This window comes from Lithobates pipiens, unplaced genomic scaffold (genome assembly GCF_037356315.1).
Source record: "Lithobates pipiens isolate NorthernLeopardFrog02 unplaced genomic scaffold, aLitPip1_a1.2 Scaffold_18, whole genome shotgun sequence".
In the NCBI taxonomy this organism is placed as follows: domain Eukaryota; kingdom Metazoa; phylum Chordata; class Amphibia; order Anura; family Ranidae; genus Lithobates; species Lithobates pipiens.
Window position 1 is genome coordinate 82,434,859 of NW_027507758.1, and position 26,996 is coordinate 82,461,854.

Sequence of the window (26,996 nt, forward strand, 5' to 3'; positions counted from 1 at the left end):
ATGTATTTCACAGTCATCTGCAGGAGAACTGGACACTAGCAACAAAAAAAAGATGTTAGATGGTATAAGGCAACTTGCACACTAAACATCTAATCCCAGTGTTTTAGTGTGCCCGGAAGACACAAGTGTATGGTTCCAGCACTGCTCCATGAAATCGGTCAAAGTCTATGAAACATGCTGTGGCTAGATGGGCCTCAACGATGTATTGAGTGGTACTGGTGTTTAAGAACCTATGTCAACAGGGACATATGCCCCGAATTTAGAATACCCACATTCTGTGCATACATCCTTGAACATATATGGCCCTAGTAGGAGGGACCATAAAACGGTAAAAAAAGGATTTTATTACTCGAAAGAATCACTGAGCCTGAAAAAAATAAAAAAAAACACCACTGTAAAGCTAGACTAACAGCGATTTCCACATCCGTTAATGGAGCAAGGTGAGGTGTATGGAACCAGGACAGAGAGATGGTAGAAACAATGTCCTGGAGATTATTCAATAAAACAAAAATCTTTCAGTTCAGCAGGGACTGACAACATCTGTGAAATGGGAAGGTTGGAAATTTTTCATTAGATCACCAGATGCAGTGCTAAGTGTATTCTGACAGCGTAGGAGTCCCTGCTGTCAGAATGCAATAGCACAGTGGGGGGAAATCGTCCCTCTACCTTGGTTGTAGGGATGGGGGAATCCATGGGTTTTTCTTCAATTGGCCGATTAACAATGAAGAAAAAAAAGAAAAAAGAAAAATGAGACCCATCTATGGGCAGCCTTAGGAAGAAATAAGGTCCAGGGCTTCAAAGCAACCTTGTCTGTGTAGGCTGTAGGACAAGAAAAAGTTCTCTACAATAGCAAGCCACTAACTCAGAAACTTGCCTCAGAGGTGAAAGCAACATAGTTCTGTGACCTTGTTGAACAGTGTTGACAGTAAAATATCCTCGATAGGTCCAAACTGTGGTCATTGAGGAACTGAAAACAGGTGATCAACCCCTTGTACAAAGGTGGACACCAAGAAATGTGATGCAAGCCTCAAATAAGACATTACACAAGGCCAAATGGTGATCCTGACCACATTGGAAAAAAGTTCAAGATGCGTTCCCTGGAGTAATTCCTGGGATGGAATTGCCAAGTCTCAAACTACAGAAAGTACACTTTCAAGTGGAATGATAACCTCACGAGAAGTACATTTCCTAGCTTGGAGGAGTGTAAAAATAATCAAATCAGATAGTCCCCTATCTCTCAGAACCTCAACTTCAACAGGTAAGAGATTACAGAGTATCTTGCCGATGATGGTAAATCTACGTGGTAGAGCAGTTTTTACCACCCCCAACTGCTCCCCCTTTTGCCGCTGAGGCAGCAGCCAGAGTAAAACACGTGCTGTGGCTGCAGCTCAAAGCATAACCCCAGGTGAATGGGGCTATGTTACAACTGTCCTGCAACCGTGTGTGAGTAGCAAAAGCTGCAGCACATTGGTACTGCATTTGGGGAGTTACAGACATTAAGGTGGTGTCATATCACCTCATCACTCCCTCTCAAAAGCGATCAGAGTATGAATCACTTTTCAGAAGAGTGGCAGTCCTTCCCACTATTATGAACGAGCCCTAAAAAGCAGTTCTGATCATACAGGATTAGGGGAGGGGGGGGTCAAGATTCAAAATAAATGTACACACACGCATATATACATACACACAAGCACATTTTTAAAAATCTGCAGTACTGTACCTGGAACCTCACTGCTGGGTACTGCACTGAACAGGGAGACAGTTTAGACAGCAGGAACATTCTCCCCACCCCCCACCCCCCCCACTTCTTGTTATTGTTCTTTCCGAGCTTCTGTGCCAAGCTACAATTCAGCGGAAGGTTGGGAGCTCGGTCTCATCTGAATACCTTTTTCTAACAGGATGCTGTGGCATCCCCAGTGACCTCAGACAGCATTCCAGTTGAGAAAGGCTGGGTCAAAGCACCACATCCGCCTGTGTCAGTTCAGTGCGACGGAGAATGGCCTTTATCTCAAACCAACAGAGCACACAAATAAGGCATTTTAGAAGGGGAAAGGCATAGGTTAAGTTGAACTGACCCCATCCCGTCATCAGAGTATCCGTATCCATTGCTATGGCTAGAGGGTCCCTGCACCTGGAGACAAACGTGCTCAATTTGCTGCTGAACTTGGAAGACAAGAGGTCCACATCTAGCGTTTTCCCCCTGCAACACAAGGCAAAGGATAACCTGATCCAGGGTGTAGGGCCAGAAACTATGTTTGGGTTGCAACTTTCAGGAGTGGAATTGGGCATACATGACTGCCATAAAGACGACCAAAATCAAATCTATCAGCTTGAGAAAGGAGCGCGCACTGTACACATCCTCCGAGTGAGCATACTTTGAAACGCTTCGCGAGCACGCCAGTGACGCAACTGTGCCACAGCTCTCTCTATCGGACCTGAGCTGCGCTCCAACCCTCAGTTTGGATTCCGACTGAGCACCACAGCATCCTGCCGGTCAGGACACTCCATTCTATCTGGACATGGGGAATCACACACACACCACAGATGGTTGACAGTGTGGCCCACTGGACCCATATGTGCCTACATACAGTAACCTGTAAGATTTTAATGTACTTTGTCAATTAAATTTTGCAGTCCATACTCAGAGGCGCCTGTATCTTACACACGTATGGAGTTCACTTCCACTTCCCCTGCAAGGCTGCCATGACACAGTGGACTGATTTTCTATAGAGCTGATTAGCTCAAAGGACGCTTTATGAACTAGTGTTATATTTAAAACACATTAGTCTGCGCCACTACCCCATGTATTTCCCCTTGTTAAGCAGAGAGGATGGAGGCTCCTTTACTGTAGAGTACAGAGGAGTGGAGAGTCAGAAGGTTGTTCTGCAGAAACAATTCTTTAGACTGCTTGGAGTATCTGGGTCTTCTAGATACTGCTCAATGTGTTGTTTCCAGCACTGTCTTCTGGAGGTTCAAGATCCAACCAAACATCTGTAGAGTTTGAACAATTTGTTGGACATTTGACTGATAAAGTCTGTGCCGACTGTTCTCTCAAGAAGTTGTCCAGAAATGCCAGTTGATATACCCAGTTAATGAAGCAAAGTAAGCACAGAGGCATGTGCCCTGACAAGTATGCTTTAAATCCAGATTGGGATGTATGATCTCTTTGACTTTGGGGATCTTGAGTAGGTTGAAGAAGAAACCATGATCCTGCTGGATTAACAAACATTTGAGGCATGGGAGGACCTTGTTAACACCATCTGGCTTGACAATTTTTTTCAATTGGCTTTTCTTAAGGGAGACAGGTGGAAAACTGTTGGCCAACCAAATGCTGTCACTGTTAAGGTATTCAGACTGCCACAGTTTCCAGCTGTCAGCATACAACAGCTAGCATGGGAGAGTTCTCCATCTACACTGTTTTAGCATGGGTGGGTGAATCTATTCGATTTTATCTTGTTTAGCCTGTGTATAACTAGCTTTAGTAAACAACTCCCCCATAGGCTATTGCTCAGAAAAATGCATAGGAGGAGAGAACAATTAGTCAGGATCAAAACAGCTACCATACAAAACTGGCTGCAGGAACGAGCGTAAGGGAAATATTCGAAAGTTTGGGAATCTTTCAGTGAGCCCAGACTGGTGACCCTTAAGAGCACAGACCCATGTTTCGCCAGTGCTAAACATATGCATTGCAATAATAAGAACAAATATGGCTCCTTAAAGGGGTTGTAAAGCTTTGTTTATTTTCTAAATAGGTTCCTTTAAGCTAGTGCATTGTTGGTTCACTTACCTTTTCCTTTGACTTCCCTTTTAAAAAAAAAATTTTCTTTGTCTGAATTTCTCACTTCCTGTTTCTCCTCAGTAAAACTTCACACCTTCATCCCGTGGTGTTTAGTCAGCCAGAACAGCTTACTGAGGAGGAACAGGAAGTGAGAAATTCAGACAAAGAAAACAAAGAAAAAAAACATTTAGCAGGGAAATCGAAGGAAAAGGTAAGTGAACCAGCAATGCACTAGCTTAAAGGAACCTATTTAGAAAATAAAAAAACGAACCTTTACAACCCCTTTAAAGCCTAAAAATAGCCCATACATTAGTAATTTTTTTGTCTGAATAAAAAAATAAATAAAAAAAAGACTCAATTCCCCCATTCACAGTGGATGAAGGAGAAACTGATGGGAGTAGAAGGGGTTATTCATGCGAACAACATTTTTTGTAGCCAGTGTCTAATTCTCCTGTAGATGGGGGTATGACCCCATACATCTCAGGAACCCTGACTGTGCCCCTTAGTGAACAATAAGCAAATAGTAGTGTTAAAACTGATATCAAAAGCAAACAAGCAGAACAAGACATTATAGCTGAACTGTCACTTCTTTACTGCAGTATGGCAGTACAGCCTGGTCACCCCCCTGTGCGTTCTCTCCGACAGTTTGCATGTTTCTTATCAGTTAGGATCTTAGTTCTGCCCTCCCTTTTCCCAGACTAAGTGCTACTGTCTAGGGCGGTGATGGCAAACCTTGGCACCCCAGATGTTTTGGAACTACATTTCCCATGATGCTGAACTACACTGCAGAGTGCATGAGCATCATGGGAAATGTAGTTCCAAAACATCTGGGGTGCCAAGTTTCGCCATCACCCGTCTAGGGGATTGCAAGAGGCTATACCAAATCACATTAGGGTGCTTACACTAGCACCATCTAAAGCAGTGGTCACCATTCCTTCGACAGACACCAGTGACGGGGCACCATTCCTCCCACAGACACCGAAGTGGGGGCACCATTCGTCCCACTGACACCGAAGTGGGGGCACCATTCGTCCCACTGACACCGAAGTGGGGGCACCATTCGTCCCACTGACACCGAAGTGGGGGCACCATTCGTCCCACTGACACCGAAGTGGGGGCACCATTCGTCCCACTGACACCGAAGTGGGGGCACCATTCGTCCCACTGACACCGAAGTGGGGGCACCATTCGTCCCACTGACACCGAAGTGGGGGCACCATTCGTCCCACTGACACCGAAGTGGGGGCACCATTCGTCCCATTGATACAATGATGGGGGCACTATTCCTCCCCTAATACCAATGAGGCAGCATTGTTTACTCCCACTGACTATAGGACATTTTCTGCTGCCACTGGCCACAGTCCAACCCCTCTAATGTATGAAGGATAGTAAACTGGAACTTTGTTAAAGTTTGGAGACCCCGGATCCACCCACTGACACCAATGATGGTGCACTTTTCCACCCACTGATATTAATGATGGGGCGTGTGTCTATACAGGCTAAAACAGACAAACACAAAGCTCTGCAGGCTCTTTGTAAGACTCAAGTTATAGCAGGAGAAAGAAGAACAGATTAGATTGACCTCCTAACCAACCTTCATCCTCCTCCTCATCCTCGCTGGATTCGCTGACGTGAACGCTGACCACTGTGTTCGGGGTGTCTGTCCATTCAAAGTAAACCCCAAAACCAATGTCAAAATTATCTGTGGCAAACTCCCAGAAGAGGTAGGATCCCTCTTCGTGTGTGGGGACTCTGACTGTCACCACCTCCCCTCGTCCTACAGTGATCACTGAATCTGCATCCTGGCGGATCTTCTCCTTGAAATCTTTAATCTGAGGTCGGGTCCACATGGAGGGAGCAGCTATCACCGGCGTGTTTTCTGCAGAAGAAAATTCCATATAATTTAGCTGCACACCTTCAATTCACTGTACATCTCTAGAAAACATGCTTGGCCATGAGTGGGGTTTTAAGGTACAGATGTACTGTACAGGCTGTTTAGGTTATTTATAGTAACTAATATAGGCTACTAAAATCATGGGGGGGGGGGGGGGGGGTGTTGGGCACCCTATGCTTTAAGCTACACGAGTTGCATAGAGTACTACTGATTAAATCAAATAGGACGGCGTAATGTTGTAATTGCGTGCAATTATTGGCTAGTAGGTGGTACATGAGTGGCTTTCACCATAGGGGGGTATTGGTTCCACTGGTAAGCAAACCATGGCTAGCACTTAGGGCCAGTTCACACCAGATGCAATTCCTTGTGCTTTTTTTCTGCACTAAAAATGCATGAAATGTTTTCCCTATATTCAAATGGCTCTAGTTCACATCAATGCAGTCAGTTCCAGGTAAGTTTCCAGTGCAGAAACGGACTGCACTGGTGTGAACTAGAGCCATTGGAATACATGGAAAACACTGCATGCATTTTTATGGCCAGTTCACACCACAAAAATGCACTCCAGATACGCTTCAGATCAATTTTTGCTTACAGTTCACACTACATGCAGTTCCAAAACGCAGTTACGTTTTTGATACAATTTGCTATGTTCCTGTACAGTTCTGTACAGGAAAAAATGCAGCACGCTCTACTTTCTACTGCACCGGAAACTGACTGGAACTGATGGCATTGGTGTGAACTAGAGCCATTGGAATACATGTAGAACACTGCATGCATTTTTAGTGCAGAAAAAAAAACCGCATGGAACTGCACCTGGTGTAAACTAGCACTTGTGCAGAAAATAAGTGCCCGGAAATGCATCTGGTGTGAAATAGCACTTAATCACAGGTAATTAGAAGACTATTAGAACCACAACCATTAATCAAAAACATCTGTGTAGCTTAGCTATTAGGCTCAGTTACATATGTCTGGGGACAGTTTGAATGTGGTTTTCAAAGGAGTCAGGTGTGGTTTTGTTCACTGGTTCAGGTGTACGACACTTGAAATCTCACCTGAACCGGAACTAAAATTGTACATGACTCTCTTGAAAAAATGCACAGCGGCCAGCCAGACGCTCTATAGAAAGTCGATTTTGTTCAAGTCATGCAAATCGTATGGGGTTCAAAATGGAACCAATTCACATATATGTGAACCCAGCCTTGAATATTGAGAAATATATGTAAAGGTTTACATTTTAACGCAGAACTCCAAGAATTCAGTCACTTGTAACCACTTTAAGACTAGGACTTTTCTGACTTTGTTTTTAGCAAAAATTACAGATTTTTACGTGTAAATTACTTCCAACTATCAAACATTTTTTTTTTTTTTAGCAGAAGCCCTAGACAATACAATGGGTGGGTTTTGCAATTTTTTTAGGTCACACTGTATTTGCGCAATGTTTTTAACACAATTTTTTGGGGGGAAAAAACAACACTTTAATGGATTTTAATGCATGCAAACACAAAAGATGCAATTTTTTTGTAAAATATAACAGATGGTGTTACACCAAGTAAATTGATACTCAACATGTCATGCTTTAACGTCTGGTGCTAAAATGATTGCTCTCGCTCTGATGTTCACGGCAATACCTCACATATGTGGCGCGATCGCAGTTTTAAGTTTGCGTGCGAGACTAGCGCATACACTTGCCTTTGCGCACAAGCAAATTGGGACACTTTAACTGATTTCCATCCAGTGACATATCGGTATGTCGCTGCAGCGATAACCAAGGTATAAGTGTTTCCAGCCAGCGATTCTGAAACCAGCAAAAGTAATCCGAGCGTGCATTTGGGGAGCCCATTAAGGATGCGTCTAACGACATCCTGTTTAAAGGACACAGAGGAGGAAACGGATGTTGTTGTTCCTACTGTGCGATATCAGAAACTGGAAGTGAGGAGGATTTTGTCACTCCTGCTTTCTGTCTGTTGTTTACCGGCCATTGTCTGCTTAGAAAAACTTCAGATCAAACCATTTCAAGTTTGAACCGAAGCTTTCAAGGGCAGAAGAGACTATTGGACCCCAGATGCCTCAGTTAAAAGGACCGGTCACTGCTTGTTATCACAAGAGATGCTTACGTTTCTTGTGATAGCAATAAAAGTGATTAAAAAAAGAGAAGAATTAAACAGTGTAAAAGGCGGTCTTCAAGTGGTTAAAATGTACTGGCTCATAAGTTAAGTCCAACAAGGTATATGCCACCTTGTAGACTTCTCTCTTTTATTTACATTATACAGACTGAGAATCGGGAGTACAGTTATTGCTGTACTCTCGGCGCTCTGACAGGAGTGATGCAGCTTTCTCACACAGTAGCATCATTCCCTGCCCCACCCCTCTGCTGTCCATTCACAGAAGGCTTTGTTTTTTGTAAATAGATTCACATAATACATAGCATTCTGTGATTGGGCAATAGAAAAGAGGAGCGGTCAGAGCAGCTGCTTCCGTCTGGAGTGCCAGAATGTACAGTGATAGCTGTAAATTGGTAATAAAAGCATACACCTCGCTGGATTTAACCCATTATAAGATAACATTTTAAAAAGTGACTGAATTATTGGAGTTTTTGTTCTCATTGGATAGACTTCTTGCACTTCCTGTCCTTGTAATGCCTATCACCAGGCAGCAAAAAACCTGTGAAAAAATGTCAAGGTGCATGTAAATACAGATGTTGCATGGCTGAGAAATCTCATCTTTCACCTTTTGGTCCATTCTCTAGGATTTCTTCCAAGGGATCAGGTTCCATTTCTGTCTCAGTGCCGTCTATGTGGGGGTGACTCTGACCATTCACAGAGGGGGATTCTCCGGTTGCCAATGCATTTCCAGAGCTTGCTTTAATGGGAGAGTTCACTGGGGAACCACTTCCAGCTGCCGCCTCCTGTTGTTTCTGTAGTGCAGCCTGCAGGAGAGGATTAGATAACCAAAATAAAAACTAAATGCCACAGGGCCACACAAATATCCTGGCAGCTAGATTATTATTTTCCATGGGTGAGGCCCATATTTATATCCTGCATCTGTGGCCTCCTGGTACTACTGGCAATGATAGGGCAGATTGATTTTAAAAGATAAAGGGCATTTTTGCAGGCAGATATTAGGGATAGCCTTGTTATTGTGTTAATGACAGCCATGTGCTTTGTAAAAGCACAGATACCAGATGGCCATTAGTAGTATCTTGGTAATTCCATTGCTGAATTATCACAATAGTGCAGGCCTAAACGCTTAGGGATTACTTTCTTTTTGATTATTCACCATATTCCCTCTTTGCTAGAACAGGAATGCTGGGCTGTAGGGCCTTCCTGTTTCCTTCCTGAGCTCAACATAGAAAAGAGACACAGAAAAGGTGCAGCATAGGCATCCTGACACATGGCTGACAGTAATGAAAAGCAATGAAATAACAGCAAACACATGATTCCTAACAGATAAAGCTTTGCTATCATCATCAGAAGACTGTAGATTACCAATGCCCATTCCCAATTGGTCCACTTTAGAGATGTACTTGCTGTTGTGTTTGTAAATGACAGGACCTGGCGACATACCTGTTGCTGTGCCAGTTGAACTTGGTAGAGCTGTTGCATGTACTGTTGGTAGTGCTGTTCTTGCAGCTGTCGGATAAGGATTTGTTGCTGCTCGAAGTTTCCAGGGTACTGCTGTGCTGCGTACTGCTGAAACTGAACAGCTGTCTGCGAGTTCAGAGCTGCCATGATTTGCTGCCTGTGAAGACAAAAAAAACAAAGTTACCCTTACTGCTCCCAGGCATTTGGTGCCTTTGTGTTTGGGGCATTTTGTAATCGGAAGTCTATAGCCCCTTCTTTCCCAGTATGGGCTACACCATGGGGGAGATTTATTACAACTAGAGTGAAAACTCTGGTGCAGCTGTACATAGAAACCAATCAGCTTCCAGGTTGTTTTGTCAAAGCTTAATTGAACAAGATGAAGTTAGAAGTGGATTGGCTACCATGCACAGTTGCACCAGATTTTGAACTCTCCAGTTTTAGTAAATCAACCCCTTTATGTGATTAAGAGACAAATTTAATTGAATATAGAACATAATCCTTAAAGGCCAAGTTCCGGTAAAAAAAAAGTTTTTGAATATATTTGAAAATGTGTTATTTGCCATTGGGGTCCCATGCTTTCAGTCCAGAAAAGAAAGGATGTGAAATCTTCCCTATAGGGGCAGAAACAAAAAAATAAAAAATAAAATAAAAAAGATACATTTATTAGAGTGAGGAAGGGTCTTTCCAGTCTCTGTGGCAACGAATTCGAATTTTTCTTTCATAGGTGTCACCTGAACAGAAAGTTAAAATCCTCCCAATGGAGGCACAGAAAATAAAATCCTGACTAAACTGTTCACCTTTCCACACTCGTTTATAAAAATAAAAAAAAATGCAAATTTGACTGAATTTGGATTAAAGCGGGATTCCGCTGACCTATAATTTTCTTTTTGTGTGTCTCATTGATATACGTTTATACTATTATTCTATCACTCACTTCTTGCTGGTTTTCTATCCCTTGCTTGCCGATTTCGTCCATGAGGTAAACTTATAAAAATTCCTCCTGGCGGTTTCCATTTTGCTTGTGGGCATTTGAAGCCCACAACCACTGATTTCATGGATGCAGTGAATTCTGTGCTCCCAGCATTCACCGCTCGATCCCGCGCATGCTCAGTGATATCAGTGAGCAGCGCCGTAGAATTTCGGGTTGCCATCACAATGGGCAGCGTCGTCACGTGATCGCCATCTTCCTTCCGAAATCTCACGAGATTTCGGCATGACGGCGTCCCCCACTGATTCTTGGGAAGAATCTAACAAAGCTCCCATGGGTCTTTGCGAATCCGGGGAAAGGCGATAAACACGCCTACTCCCATGGGAGGAGAGCCCGGAAGTCATTGTAATAATTAATGCTAAAAGGTAATTACTGCATAATAATTTTTTTTAAATGTAATTTCAGGATCTATGGTCCAAAGTGATTTAAATAACATTAAGTTGCAATTTTGAGTACAAAACCGCTTTAAAGTGACAAACGGGCTCAGGCTTCTATATTACCTCCACATTTACTAGTAGCCGCATTTCAAATGGTACCCAAGGCAAAATCAGAACACCAGAATATAAACAGTAGCAAACAGGGCCCACGGACGGATACCAAATAGACAAATATCCAATAGTCATTCGAAATAACAGCTGCTGTTTATAGCATTCCCAATTCCTTTCATTGGCTGCAATATATTTCCTGGCTTTTTAAAACTGACTGGGGGTTCATTCATTATAACCCCAAATCTAAAAAAGTTGGGACGCTGTGTAAAATCTACATAAAAACAGAATGCAATGATTTACAAATCTCAAAAACCCATATTTTATTCACAATAGAAAATATAACAAACGCTTAAACTGAGAAAATGTACAAAATAATAATGTAAATGTAGAAATTGATGGCAGCAGCATGTCTCAAAAAAGTTGGGGCAGGGCAACAAAAAGCTGGTAAGGGATAACAACATGGAAGAACTGGGAAAAAACATTTTGCAACTAATTAGGATAATTGGCAAAAGGTCGGCAAAAGGTCAGCAACATGCTCGAGTACAAAAAAAAAAGAAAAAAAAAGAAAAGAAAAGCTGCGTCTAAAAATTATTGAATAATTTCCGAATACTGTATCTCGACATTAAACTTGGAAGACTTTAAGACCCCTCTTTCACACCACACCGCCCATTGCGTCGGCGGTAAAACGCCGGTAAAAATAGCGGCGTTTTTCCGCCAGATTTGCGGCAAATTTGTGGCGCATTTCGGCCGCTAGCGGGGCGCTTTTACCCCCGCTAGCGGCCACGAAAGGGTTAAAACCGCAGGCAATACACCGCAATAGCGGCGTTTTGCCGGCGGTATTACAGCGCTGCCCCATTGATTTCAATGGGGGGCAGCGGTGGAGGAACGGTAAACACACCGCTCCAGAGAAGCTGCTGGCAGGACTTTTTTCTGACGTCCTGCCAGCGCACCGCTGTAGTGTGAAAGCCCTCTGGCTTTCACACTACAGACAATGGTGCAGCTTCTTTAGGGCGGATTGCAGGCGCTATTTCTAACGCTATAGCGCCTGCAAAACGCCCTGGTGTGAAAGGGGTGTAAATATAACATCTACAGTACATTATATGATCAAAAGTTTCAAAGATATCTGGAGAAATCTGTGTACAAGGGACAAGTCTAAAATGCAATATTGGATGCCTGTGAACTTTGGGTCCTCGGATGGCACTGCGCTAAAAACAGGCATGATTATGTGATGGACCTCACTACATTAGGAATACTTTGGAAAAAAAAAACACCGTCTGAACAGTTCGCCACGCTGAAGCACCGAAAAAACGAGCGGTGCTTTAGCCCGTTACGGGCGGGCGTCTGAGTGCGAAAGTAGCCTATATAATAACTTCAAAGCAGACACCAATAAACTTTACACACACTCTATGAAGAGCTGTCAGGCAGGAATAACTCTAGTTTCTTACTTCTGCTGCTCCATGCGGAATCGCTCATCCTCAGCACGCAACCTCTCCTCCTCCTCTCTCAGCAGTCTCTCCTCTTCCTCCCTTCTCCGCTTCTCTTCTTCTCTAAGCAGGCGTTGACGTTCCTCTTCTTCCTGCCTCCTGCGCTCTTCCTCTTCTCTCCTATAAGGAAAGATATGTTTTAGTTTGGTCAGTACTATGACTGCCTCAGCAAGCCATAAAAGGAGCAAAAAGAGTTTTGCAACTGTAACAATAAGTCAGGAGAACATTTTTTTTTCTTTTACCCATAGAAGGGGCATAAATAAAGTTAGGGTGACCAGAATATTTTCTGCGAAGGTTGCTGCCATTTTGGTGGGAGGGTTACCTCTTTCTCTCCTGCTCTTCTTTCTCTATTTTATGTGATGTAACGTATGTGGAGAACAGGTGGCAACATCGGTTCAGCAGCCCCACAAACTCAGTCATGGCTTCCTGTCTGCTTATATTGCCAAGAGCAGCCCATTCTTTCCTACATAAAAACACAACACAAAATATTTGTCATACATGTATACCACCTAAAAATGACACAGGGATTCTCTAGGACAGTATGTAATAGGTAGGGATTGCTGGGTGTATTTGGAGTTTAGCACTTAACATTCTGGCTGGTAAAGATTAACCACTTGCTTACTGGGCACCGTCCAGACCAATTTTCAACGCTGATGCACTTTGATTGACAATTGCGCGGTCATACAACACTGTACACAAATTTTTATCACTTTTTTTCCACAAAGAGCTTTCTTTTGGTGGTATTTGAGCACCTCTGCGGTTTTTAACTCGTTAAAATTTTTTAAAAAGACCGAATTAAAATAAAAATAAAAAAAAGTTTTATATTTTGTTATAAAATTTTGCAAACAGGTAATTCTTCTCCTTCATTGATGTACGCTTGATGAGGCGGCACTGGTGGGCACTGATAGGGCGGCACTGATGGGTTAAACTGAAAGGCAGCACTGCTAGGTGGCACTGACTGGCACCACTGGTGGGCATTGATAGGTGGCAGTGGTGGGCACTGTGGGCAATGGCAGATGGCACTTGCAGGAAGAGGAGGTGGCAGATGTGCCTCCTTCCTCTTCAGGACCGATGTTCCTTCAGCATAAGCCAGTGATTGCCTTTTGCTTACACATGCGATCAGCTGTCATTGGCTGACAGCTGATCATGTGGTAAGGGGACGGGATCGGCCCCTTACTCGGATCGCTGATCACCCGAGTCTCTGTGACTCAGTGATCACAGCGCGTGCCCTGCAGGGGGCACCCAGGGATCATGTCCTATGACGGCCTTCCGGAAGTTCAAGTCTGCGCTGTGGTTGTCATTTGGCTATAGCACGGACCTCAAGTGGTTAAATTGACAATGTTGACATGGGAAAATGAATCTTTTAGCCACCTTTAAGGCTTCATGTACATGGGATGTTCAACCTATCCTGAATGATTTAACTTGACAGCTAGAAACCTGCGTTTGGAAAATAATATATATATATATATATATATATATATATATATATATATATATATATATATATATATATATATATATATATATATTCTATTTTTTCAAAATAGCCAAAAATGAAAAAACGGCTGTAAATGAAAAGCGGCTCAATGCGAGTTACGGAGTTAAGGTGCGTTTGAAATGCCTCTAAACACAGCTTCTGAACGCATTTTTTTGGGTTCCAAAAAAAACCTCTAAACACAACTGCCTAGAAATGACTATAAATGACCCTGTGTACATGTACGGATAAGATAACAGAGGAGAGTTCAGGAGCAGTTGAAAAAAAATGCCCAACTGCGCCTAAACGTCCGTTTACCAGCAGCAGTGTACATGAGGCCTAACAGTTAGAATTAATTTATTTATTTTTAATAAGCACTCAACAACGAAAAACCCTTGTCAGTTTATTTCCTGCTCTCTCATTGGGGAAATTTCCCTTCACCCGCAGTCCTAAAAACGCAACAGCAAGGTAGAGGAAATCTCTACAAAGTGAGTTGAAATTCCCTCTTAATTGTCAACTGAACAGGTTTGTTAGCTTGAAAATGTTTGTTTTCCAATCACTTTCTGTACTGGTCACGATGGTCAGCGGGATGAATATACTTAGTTGGCACGCAGACAGCAAACATTTTTTTTTTTTTTTTTAGCTTCTTATTTTGGAGTACAGTACAGGACACAGGATATGTATTCATAGACCATGGACAATATGCAGATTACCTTCAAGTTACTGCACACTGGCAAAAATACTTGCTAGGCCGCCCCTAGTGTCCACTCCTAAGGATAAGTTCAGGCGTGTTCCCACCCCGCATGTGCAGAGCCCGTCCGGTAGTTGGCACTGCATAGCACCAATCACAGGCAGGGAAAAATTTCCCAATCTCTGCAGCCGCGGATCAGGAAAACGTCTCCCTGCCTGCAATTAGTGCTGTGCAGTGCCGATTTCCTGGCGGGCACTACATGTATGGGTTGTGAACACGCTTGAGCTCATCCTTACTCCTAACCACACCCACGACAAGATTTTTATTTTTTTTAGCTGCAAAACAGCAGCGATCAAGACACAGAAGAGGGCCTGGGTCCTGTACTGTACTTTTAAGATAAAGAATTTACAATTTGATGTGAAAATAGGCATCTAATAGGTCTACTCATGGCAGAAATTCCCCTAGTCTGAGAAAAACAATGAGAGATCCAATGTTGCCTGAAGAAATAAGTTTAGAGATTTTAGGTCCAGTATTGGGTGGATGCCTCCATTTGCTTTTGGGACTGTGAAAAGGTTTTATTAGAAACCTTTCTTCTAAAGGGAAGAGATAAATGTATTCATTGTGCCTGAAGTTGGTGCCAAGCAGTCATTACATCTACCATCTTTTTGTCTAAAGACGACAGCAGATTGGAAGTTAAAAAGTAGGGAGGGAGCTGAGAAATTATTTTGTAATCCTTTGAAATGACAGGTGAGACATCGCAGACCTGTGTCCGGTCCAATGTCCAGACTGGCGCAAATGCCAACAGATGAGCACCCCACTAGGAGGAGGGAACTGCGCTCAGTCTCCCATAGGTGATTGTAAATAGCCCCATTTAAATTGGGCCTAATCCAAACACTGACCATGTTCCTGTGGCTGTGTCTCTGTAGAACATGGCAGCAGGGGGGCAGCAACTTTGTGTGTCAGGATTCAGCTGGAAGGAGCTACACAGCTACCCAGGTCTATATCTGGAGATTTTCCGGTTATCCAAACTTCTCCCGTCATGGTGAGTTTACAGCCAAAGAGGTCTTCAGGGTCTGGGAACCAAAGAAATTGGCCACAGCCCTGGAGCTGTAAAGCACCCCAAGGCTTACTGCACACGTTGCAATTCCTGCCAAGGTGAAGGCCTAATGCAGGATCCTGTGCCCAAAGGAAACATTACAGGTTGGCCCCACATAGTGGGGTTCAGGTATGGTCCCCAAGATGCACACCAGGGCATACTGAAACAGAAAATGCAAGAAAATGACCAGTCAGATCTTGACAGATGCCAAAAACAAACAATTTTGGTGCACTCTAGCTCAGGCTAAATGGTGTATATAACCATATACTCATGGATAAAAGACCATGTGCATATAGTTCGTAAATGGGTGCATATTAGTTGATAATTCAAAGGCATTCCATTATTCCTAGTAGCTCTGAATAGAGCTAGAAGAGACATAGTTACATAGGTAGAAAAAAAAAGACTCAAGTCCATCCAGTTCAACCAAACTCTGGAGATAAGGAATGATTACAGGATGAGTAAGGTAAAAAAGAGCTCTGTGCATAAAAGATCTTCCGCTCTGTACCGGGTTGAGCGTGGCTTCCCTATTATCTTTTATAATGGACCTTGCTGAAAGAAATATCAAATGTGGCGCACATAATTTTAATAGGGCTGTAGGGAGTACAAATCGATTTGTAAAGGACTGTAATACCAGCAATCTCTAGCAGCCTCATACAAACATGTCTTCAATCTAGGACTCTGTCTCCAAAAACTCCTATAGCACGTCTACGGTCATTGACCATCACTTGTAGCATGCCCATAGTCTTTGACCATCTCCTGCTGCATATATAAAGTGAGCTTTCTGCATTACAATCACTATTATGTGCATTGGTGACGTCAGGAGCAGCACCTGAGACCTCCGGCATCAAGAAGGCTGATCACCACTGCTACAAGCATTTGAAATTCCTGCTTGGCGTAATAACCCTACGGTCAAGATTACTGGAGTTGTGTCCGTCAATGAACGATAGAGAAATCTCAGTTCTCACACACATCTTAATTAGCCAGAAAACTGTCTTTTGTGAGACAGTTTAGAATGAAGGAGCCAATGGTGCTGCTGTTTCAGCCAATGAGGAGGGGAGTGCCGGGCAGCCAAGACATTCCTACAACATCGCTGGATAGAGAGGGGGCTAACATAAGTGTTAGTAGGGCTGCTGCACACGGAAGGATTTTTATCTTAATGCATAGAATTCTGACTTTACAACCCCTTTAACTCAAGTGGCAGCCACTTGTGATAATCACAACGAATTTGGCAGGCTGGTTGCACCCAAATTGATTTATCAACTATGTACACTCAGCGTACCCATTAATGGTTTGAATCTCAGCCGGTTCAGCAGGACCATGTATGGCCGGGTCTTTTTTATTCCATTTAGTGAAAAGAATGGTTCCTCAACTCTCACATTAATATAGATAAAAGGATAACTTTATTGGAAATACAACTAAATTATAAAAAGTCAAAATCATACGTGGCCAATCAAAAATGGGGAAAAAAACCCCTTCACAATGGAAGGTAATACAAATCCTGAAGTGATTGTAAAGGCTCTTTAAAAGAAAAAGAAAAACATGTTATACTTACCTCCTCTGTGCAGTTGGTTTTGCACAGAGCAGCGTGGATCCTCCTCTTCGCTCCTCCTAGCCCCTCCCTCCTTTGAGTGCCCCTGTGCCCCTGAGCCAGCAGCTTGCTACAGGGGGTCACCTGAGCCGAGTCAGAACTCAGTGTATCCATTCAGACATGGAGCCCCGACCTGGCCCTACCCCCTCTACCCTGATTGGCTAACTGACTGACAACAGCAGGAGCCAATGGCGTCGCTGCTATGTCTCAGCCAATCAGGAGGAGGGTACTGGATGGCTGAGGGGATTGTGGACATCGCTGGAGAGAGAAGGAGCTCGGGTAGGTAACTGGGGGTGCTGGGGGGCTGCTACACAGAAGGTTTTTTTTATTTTAATGCACAGAATGCATTAAGATAAAAAAAAGGGTCTGCCTTTACAACTCCTTTAAAGCGGAGGGCCGGTTATAAAAAAAAAAAAAGTCAGCAGCTGCAAACACTGCAGCTGCTGACTTAACAAACACACTCACCTGTCCAGGGCGCCCGCGATGTCGGCCGCCCGAGGCCGACCCGTCCCTCGGCTCTCGGGTCCCGGCGCCGCCATCCCTTGTAAGGGAAACAGGCAGCGGAGCCTTATGGCTTCACTGCCCGTTTCCTACTGCGCATGCGCGAGTCCCGCAGCTACTGCGCATGCGCGAGTCCCGCAGCGCTTTCCGAATGGGACGCGCTGTGTTCTGGAACACACAGTTCCCAGAACACAGCGCGACTCATTACCCAGAAGACGCCGCGACGAAGAGAGAAGACAGAAGATCTCCGCGGAGGAGGAAGAGGAAGATTAGGATAAAGTGCCTAGCAACAGGCATTTCTGGTAAGTAAAAAAAATAAATTTTTTTCATTTTTTTTTTTTTAGATTTTTTGTAATTTTTAACATTTTTTTGTTTTTCAGGGTGGCCCTCCCCTTTAATGCCTGAAAACTATTTTGCAACTTTGGCATAAGTAAAACTGTACATATAAATCGCAACTAATATCCCCAGTATGCCTGTTTTGTTTGCTTTTATTTTTTTAGGACAAATTGGCCTTTTGTTTTATAGCAAATGGTAATGGATATCTCCTAATTTTTAATTTAACAAAGCAAAACTAATATATAAAAAAATTTTTTTTAAATGTAGCTGTATATTTTATGCGATTACCATAACCTACCAAAGGACAACCCAAAATAAATCATTCTGCTCCTGAAATTTGCAGCAATACCACATGTGTATATTTTCGGTATCGGTTTCGGCACCAAAAAAACCCTTCGATGCATCCCTAACATGTACAGTATGTACTAACATCTGTACAGTTGGTTAACAGGAATGACACTTCTAATTTTTGTCCCATATGGACACACGTCATAGTAAGACCACACCCACTATATCACTGAAAAAAGAATTGAGTGCAGGAAGAACAGTAAATGTAAGGAGTGTCATCTTGCCGAGACAAAAATGTCAAGTGTTCATGGTATCATTGCTCCTCCACAGCAGCCCTGGCTATCAGGTTTCTACAGCATACACCATCACGATACTGAAGAGTCATGCGCCTTTCATTGTCTATGTCATTATATACCATTCACCCAGCAAGGCCAGGTTGCAAGATACGGCAGTTTCATGTCAGTGGTTTAGGTGCAACCAAATAAAGCAACACTATAAAATATGGTATTTTGCAGGGACCAATCAAACAAGGTTAATAAATACTGAGTAGGCAGTATATGGAAGTTACTGGAAAACCAGACATAAAATGAATCAGACTTGCCTTCTGTCATTGCCAAGGACATCAAAGAAGCCAACTTCAGGGCAGGTGTCCGGGTTGTAAGGTCCCAGGAGAACCTGTTTGTGAAGAGCCACCAGCTTCAGCTTCTCTTCATAGGTTGGGTGGAAAGCTTTCCCATCCTTTTCTGTTAAACAAAAAATTATTGTGATTAATGTAATACAAATATACAGGAAGCTTATACAGCCTTCCAACCTACAATGAAAGTTAGCTGGTGTGGACACGGTCATTTATTCATACAAGGATGAATATACACAATTAACATACAGGATAAGCAATGCATACTGAAGGCTTCTTTTTTTCCCAAATCCAGTTTGCCTATTAATGGACCACAGCTGCAGAAATATACAAGCTTTACCTTAGCCCTTGCCATATTTCTAATGCCGCGTACACACGTAGCAGACTATCCAGCGGACTTAGTCTGGCGGACTGTCCGCCGGACTTTCCGAACGAGCTACTTGCCCACACACGGCACTTTTTCAGCGGACTAATACGGCGTACTAAGTCTGCCGGACTATCCGCCGTACTTTTGAAATGAACGGACTCGCCCACACACGTGGAGGAAAGTCCGCTCATTTTGAGCGCGTCTCCAGGTAGCCGGGGCCAGTGAAGGAGGCGTCGCTGGCCCCGTCACCTGGTATGGACTTAAAGGGGAACCCCTACGCCGAAAAATCTGTGTGGGGGTCCCTCCCCAGGCCAATTATCAGACCCTTATCCAAGCACGCTACCCGGCCGGCCAGTAAAGGGGGTGGGGATGAGCGAGCGCCCCCCCCCCCTCCTGAGCCGTACCAGGCCGCGTGCCCTCAACATGGGGGGGTGCCTTTGGGAAGGGAGGGCCGCCACGTGGCCCCCCCACCCCAAAGCACCTTGTCCCCATGTTGATGAGGACAAGGGCCTCTTCCTGACAACCATGGCCGTTGGTTGTCGGGGTCTGCGGGCAGGGGGCTTATTGGAATCCGGGAGCCCCCGGATACCGGCCCCCCACCCTATGTGAATAAGTATGGGGTACAATGTACCCCTACCCATTCACCTGTGAAAAAAAAAATGTACAAAAAAAACACAACACACAAGGGTTAAAATAGTTTATTGCACAGCTCCGAGGGTCTTCTGTCCGTCTTCGGGGGTCTTCTTGCCAGACTCCTCCGCTATCTTCTGCTAACTCTTACTAGCGGAGTAAATAAAAAAGCCAGCCGGAGCCCACACACAGGGGGAAGTTCGCCGGACTTTTCCACCGGATTGTTTGATCGTGTGTACGAGGCATTAGAAAGCTTCAGAGACACCCTCGTATATAGATGGAGGAACCAGTAAGGCATGGGAAGGATTTTACCAGCTGAACTCATTAGCAAACTTTCACCCATCAACTAAGTTTTCGCAGCACCCCTAGTATTTGCATGCATTTGCCTGGCTTCTCCAGGGTCCCTTCAGACAGGCTGTACAATCAGATTGTATAGTGTATGGGCACATTTATAAAATTATATAAAACCTAAAATTACCTAGTTGCTCTTTCAGTGCCATTAATTGTTAACGGCACACCAAACATAGAAGCAAACACATTTTGCCACATGAAAAAACAGGTGACATATGCAGCAAAAAAAAAGTGCAACTCGCACCATGCCAAAATATTCCATGTGCTACTTTGCCAGGTGTAGCGCAGGCCATTGAAGTCAACAGGGTGTCCTGTGTGTGTCACTGGAAAAACAAGCCGAAAAGCATGCGCTCCCACTACTCCGGGTGTGAGTGGGGCCTGAAAGTGAAATTGGTGCGTTTACACAAGAACAATGGGGCCCCATTCACATGCGTTTCCAAACATATGGCAAACCACACAGAAAATGCATGATTTCCATGCATTTTAGAAAAGCTGAAAATGTGCATTGCACTTGTGTTGTCATTACATGTTAAAGGCACCGAAAGTGTGGCAACGCACCAAAAAGTGCGGTAAAACCCCATGCTCCATTCAAAAAAAAGTTCTGTAACCTCTCTGGGGCAATTGTTGCAGGTAGGGCACAAGTGAAAACGTTCCAAACCACCCAAAACAAACACCTGCAGAAATGTGAGTTTTCACTATGTGGAGATATGAACGTGGTGTGACAACCAAGTGTCTTTCTCCACTTCCACCTATGTACCTGTATAAAGGCCATACACAATCACTGTACAGATTCCTTTAGATTTAACAGAACTATGCAATAGAAGGACCCATCTGACCAATTTGTATCAAATTAGGCAGGCCCTTAAACTACATTAGACCAAAAGAACCGCGCTCTCATTTATTACTTTTCATATATTTTTATATTCCTCACAAACACGGTTACCCAGTTGGAATACTGGTATCACGTGGGAAGTGTGGGTATTTAGAGAGCTCGGTTCTTTTGGTCTAATTTTTCACATATATATTTTTTTGGTATATAATAGAACTGCAGCATTCACGGGATTTCAAATCTCCTTTTATTTATAGTCTGTAGCGCGATTTTTCCTTTTTTCCTTGAACTACATTGCTGATGGGAGATCTAAAGGAGGGTGTGCAATCAGATTGTATAGCAAGTGGGTGGAAAGTAGTATTGCAATGAGACAGGTGTGGTTCAGAGTGGTGAACATGCCCTATCACACCCTCTTCTGTGAGGGAACAAGGAAGTGAAGGCTTCTGAAAAATGACCTACAGGAAGTGAAAGCTACAGAAAGTGATGGATTCTATGTATGAAGATAAAAAAAAAACCTTCTGTGTTCAGCAGTTCCCCTAAGGCCTCATGCACACTGGACATCTGTTTTTGGCTCGAGTGTCGACTCCCGTGTGCATGCGCGGGAGTGACGTCATCGCTGCTCCGCCGAATCACAGCGCTGGAGCAGCGAGACCCGGAAGTCACTCCGGGATCTATGGCAGCGGCGGACATGAAGACGGAGGACCGCTTCGGGGGGGTTGGGGATGGGTTCGTTCTCAGGTAAGTTATTCATAATGAGCTGATTATGCCTTTGCCTTGTAGGGTGTGTTTTTTTTGTTTTTGTTTTTTTTAACCTTTACTTCCTCTTTAAAGCTGAACTGCAGCCTTTGTCTTCTGGTTCCATCAATGCAGCGGTATTTATTCTGATTTTGCTCCGCACTGTGCCTCTAATGTCCTATGAATCACATGCCCAATGATGTAGGGTTGAGTGGCGCCCTGCATCAATTATTTAATCAGTGACCGGGCTGTCATTTAAAAATTCTGGTCAGCTGGTGGGCATTACCAATGGCAGCTTGCGTGTCAATTGCACTAATTACACAGGTCTCTGAGCACAGATGCTGCTTGCATAGAGGTGTTGTCTGCCCTCACTATCAAAAGAAGGTATAATACCAACTGGGGGGAGTGGAGTATTAGATGCATCCATAAATTAGTTCACCTTTGTAATAAAAAATAAATAAAATAATAAATACACATCTTGAAGATAAGTGTGCATTTTTATTTATTTTTATTAGGAGCCTGCAAAGCATTGCACCCACAGTCAGCTGATCACAGTTTCAATGCAGGACTCCTGCAGATTGTCAGTGTAAGCTGTCTGCTCGTACCCCCTATGGGCAGACAGTTAGACACTGATAGGAAGAATCAAAGACCTAGAGAGCTCAACATCGCCTTGGTAGTTCACTGAGTTACAAGCTGACAGCCACAGAGGCTGTGGGTACTTGTACTTCTGACATATACAGGACTCTGTGAATGGATGACACAGCTGGGTGGGCGGAGCCTTGCTGTCACATGTTACACCCTGAATTACACAGTAACATGTTACAAAAGGTTTCCCCGCATTCAATTCACATGACAGGAAAGTGTGACCAGCTCTCAATGGGGCCGGTTCACATATGTCCGGGGCAGCCACAGTCCAGATTGAAAAAAGGTCCAGTGCGTCTTTCGGTCTGGTTCAGGTTAGAGCTGCACGATTCTGGCTAAAAAGAGAATCACAATTTTTTTGCTAAGAATATTGATCATGATTCTCTCACAATTCTCGCGGCGTTAAATCATCTTTCACATTAAAACAAAAAAAAAAAAAATTGGGCTAACTTTACTGTTTTGCTTTTTTTTTTATTAATTGAAGTGAATTTTTTCCCCCAAAAAATTGCAATTTAAAGACCTCTGGGGAAATACAGTTTGACATAAAATATTGCAGCAATTGCCATTTTAGTCCCTAGGGTATCTGCTAAAATATATAGAAGTTTGGGGGTTCCAAGTAATTTTCTACCAAAAAATATTGATTTTAACTTAAGGGGGGGTCAGGAAAAGATTTAGACTAAGTGGTTAAACTTCCTGCATTTACACCTTGTTGAAAACTTGTCAGTCTGCCCAGATTATTTATTTACACAGAAATGCTATCCCTTTGATCTAAGAAGCAAGCTTAGTTACAATGTTGCAAGTTAAAAAAAAAACTTGCCAGACTGCCTGGATGTTTTCTTTTGATAGCTGAGTGAGCAGATAGTTTCTCCACTTGTTTATATGAAAGAATTAGCAACCTCTGCAGGAGAGATCATCAGAGGGGGCGAATCGAGATCACAATTTTTTTAACGATTAATTGTGCAGCTCTAGTTCAGATGCAAATTCAGGCTAAAAGTCGAACCTGAATTGCACCTAAACCAATATACAGGAAGACACAATTAACATATACCCATAATCAGTTCATGGAAAAAACATGTGCTAGACAACTGAAAGAGGTTTGGAAGTTAAAATTAGAGGCAAGGAAACAAAAAAAAAAAAAGAGCATACACAGAAAAATCACTGCAAGCCAAATGGAAAACTATTTTCATGCAATACATCAGAACGCAGTAACAAACGATGGATAGCATAGATCTGTCACACAGCAAAAGGAATACAAGCACAGGTCCCATCTCCACATCTAGGCAGCAGTATATAGTACACAATACACCCTATTGTCCAATGGGACATATTAAAATAATACTCAAGAGAAATGACAAATTTGGCAAACACTTTACACAAGAGATTGTGAACTAAACACATATGTGGTCAGAAGATGTCCAAGGAGCAGTGATGAACAATTTCCATACAGTGGCAAGAAAATGTATGTGTACCCCGTGGATTTAACTGGATTTTTCTGCAGTAACCTGCCATAGAAATGTGATCTTATACTCATTTTAGTCCCAATAGACAAACACAATGTGCTTAAAGTGGTTGTAAACCCTTACAAACCACATTGAACTACAGGTAAGCCTAGATTAAGGCTTACCTGTAGGTCCAAGAAATATCTCCTAAACCTACACGGTTTAGGAGATATATGCCAAAAGACAGGCACCGCTGTCTACGGCGCATGTGCCGTAGACAGCGGTGCGCAGGCGCACTGAGCGTGCTGCTGTTAATGGCGATGTGCCACGAGTGGCGGCTCCCATGCGCAGGAGTGACATCATCGCGGCTCCGTCGAATGACAGCAGCGAGACCCACCAAGAAGATGGAGGCTCCATACACAAGGGGACAGCGGTGACTTTGCTGGCTCCTGTGTTAGGTAAGTGACACATAATGGGACTACTATGCGATGCATAGTAGCCCATTATGCTTTACCTTTGCAGGGAATGAAAGGGGAAGTAAACCCATCAGGGTTTACTTCCTCTTTAACGTGGTTGTAAACCCTTACAGACCACTTTTACCTACAGGTAAGCCTATACTAAGGCTTACCTGTAGGTACTGGAAATATTAACCATATACACTTGTGCTGATGACATCAGCGCATGCACACTGAAGAAAGCGGGCAATCGTGCCTGTCGGCTCCAGCGCGCATGCGCGTGAGTGACGTCACGCAATTCCAGCCAGTAACAGAGCCGAGTACACAGCCCTGGAAGGAAGAGGGGTGAATATGGATGCTTCCACCAGCGGGGACCTCGGGGACATTGCAGGCTTTGTTTTCAGGTTAAGTGGCACATAATGGGCTAGTATGCGATGCATACAAGCCCATTATGCTTTTACTTTGCAGGGAACAAAGAGGAAGTAAAACCCATCAGGGTTTACTTCCTCTTTAACCGATTAAGGACTGCCTCACGCCAATATACGTCAGCAGAATGGCATGGCTGGGCACGTACAGGTACGTTGCCTTTTAATGTTTAGGTCCACCATCAAGTTTATTTTATTACGGTCATAATTTTGCAAATTTGTATTACAAGGTAAGAGTACTTAGTGCCTAGCTATCATGTTGCCATACTGTAAGGATTCTCGGAGTGGGTAACACAGAAATTTTGCTAGCTATGGTTATTATAAAAAAATAATTTCAGTATAAATAAGAGACAGTCCAATTTAAAATTTGATCCAATTCCTCTACTTTATCTAATGATATTATGATCTAATGAAGACCTCCAAATGTGATATAAGCAGCAGACTATGAGTTTGCATCCATAAGTTCTGGACTGAGAATCTGTCTGTGAGGAGGACAAGCACAGTCTGGCTCGCTGGGGTCTCTCCCACAGTCCTGCTGCCCACACAGCCAGTTGTAAGAGGAGTCGGGTGACAGTCTCCCCCCCCCCCCCCCCCCCAGTAACAGCCTGTGTACACTGCACAGTGTGCAACAGTGAGCTGAGGAGGAGAAAAGCGCTGGGGATCAGGACTCGGGACACATGCCTGTCTCCTCTCTTGCCAGTTAAGTGAAGCAAGCGACACAGGGCAGCTGGGGATGATGTCAGCGGGAGAAGGGAAAAGACGGCGCGGCTTACTTCGGCTCCAGACTCCGAGGCAGAGCATGGCGTGGCACGGCACGAGGATGACGTCAGTAAAAAAAAATATCGATTTTTAAAGTTGTAGCATAATTTTAACACCCCTAGTATTATGTCACACGATATTCGTCGGGCCTTCAGAGCGTATGCGCAGCTGACGTCAGCGGCTGCATGCAGGGTGAATATCTCCTAAACTGTACAGGTTTAGGAGATATTCATTTTACCTACAGGTAAGGCTTATTGTAGGCAAAAATCATCAAGCGGGGTATACAACCGCTTTGAAGCCAAAAGCAAAAACCTTTATTATTCTGCATTGCAGCTTACCAATACGAGATATGATGGCTGCATTATTTTTTTTTTTTTCCAGGCTCACTTCATTTTCAACTGGCGATCCAGCCAGCATGTCTGTTTTTCAAAAGAACAGGATCTCCTCCATATGCATGAGTTTACATGGATGAGACAAACTATTCAACATTGGCAGGAGTGCTTACAATGATCAACTTTTCTTTATTCATTATCTCAAAAGGAAAAAACATTTGGTGCAACCGATTATAAATGCGAGCAGGAGTTTTGCTTCAATTTGTTAATGCTTTTAAACTTGCTACTACATTTAACACTACCTTCCCCCCCAGACCAACAATGGAGGAATGGAGGAATTTCATACATGTGGTGTGTTACTGGCTAGTGAAAAGGTGAAAACAGGGGGGCAAACAGCCTAAAGGAGAAAACTGATGCAGCCACCACAGCTAATGATTGGCAGGCTATAATAGATTACATTTCTGGTTTTAGGTTTAATACCGCTTTATTGAAATTCGTGTCTGGTTTAGAGCTACTTTGATTGATAAAAGACTCAAACATTTTAAGATTGCTGTTCATAAGAAGCATCAGCTGATGTGAAATGTGCCTTGTAAAAAGGGAGCTCTCTGAAGACATACGGTCCAGAGTAGTTTGATCTGCATAAGGCTGGAAATGGATACAAAGCCATCTCAAATGGAGAGTTATTTTGGCTACTCGTCCTAGAAGTTGGCACTCAGCCAAGAGGACTCCCAAGGCACAACACAGAATCCTCAATGAAGTAAAGAAGAATCCATGAGTAACAGTTAAACGTTCCAAGAAATCTACAAACTATAGCCCCCCCCCCCCCCGGCTGTTGCGGAACTACATGTCCCATGAGGCATGGTAAACCTCTAACCTTCACAGACATGACTATGCATAATGGGAAATGTAGTTCCTGAGCAACTGTAGGGCCATAGTTTGGAGATCCCTGAGCTAAAGGCTTGAATACATCACTGGAACGGGCAAACATCCCTGTTCATGAGTCTATCATACATAAGTCCATATGGCAGAACACCACGGAAGCTGTTGAGCTCTTTACTAAGAAAAATGCTTGGTGGATGAAACAAAAATTTAAATTGTTCAACTATGTGTGGTATAGTTGTGAAAGTTGTGCAGGTTTAATCCAGACCTACTGATAGCACTTGAAGTTATTGCTGCCAATGGAGGTTCGATCAGCGATTGCCTCCAAAGGT

At 43.5% G+C, this 26,996-nt stretch overlaps 1 protein-coding gene across 1 annotated transcript in view; it reads right to left on the reverse strand.

Moving 5' to 3' along the window:
- ACBD3 (acyl-CoA binding domain containing 3) overlaps positions 1 to 26,996 on the reverse strand; it is a 52,032-nt gene that overhangs the window by 2,043 nt on the left and 22,993 nt on the right. The window contains exons 2-7 of the mRNA XM_077485852.1: positions 18,789 to 18,930; positions 12,536 to 12,676; positions 12,175 to 12,333; positions 9,236 to 9,410; positions 8,400 to 8,598; positions 5,373 to 5,657 (exon numbers count right to left, since the gene is read on the reverse strand). Of these exons, the coding sequence (XP_077341978.1) occupies positions 5,373 to 5,657; positions 8,400 to 8,598; positions 9,236 to 9,410; positions 12,175 to 12,333; positions 12,536 to 12,676; positions 18,789 to 18,930 (1,101 nt within the window). The remainder of the gene's footprint in view (positions 1 to 5,372; positions 5,658 to 8,399; positions 8,599 to 9,235; positions 9,411 to 12,174; positions 12,334 to 12,535; positions 12,677 to 18,788; positions 18,931 to 26,996) is intronic.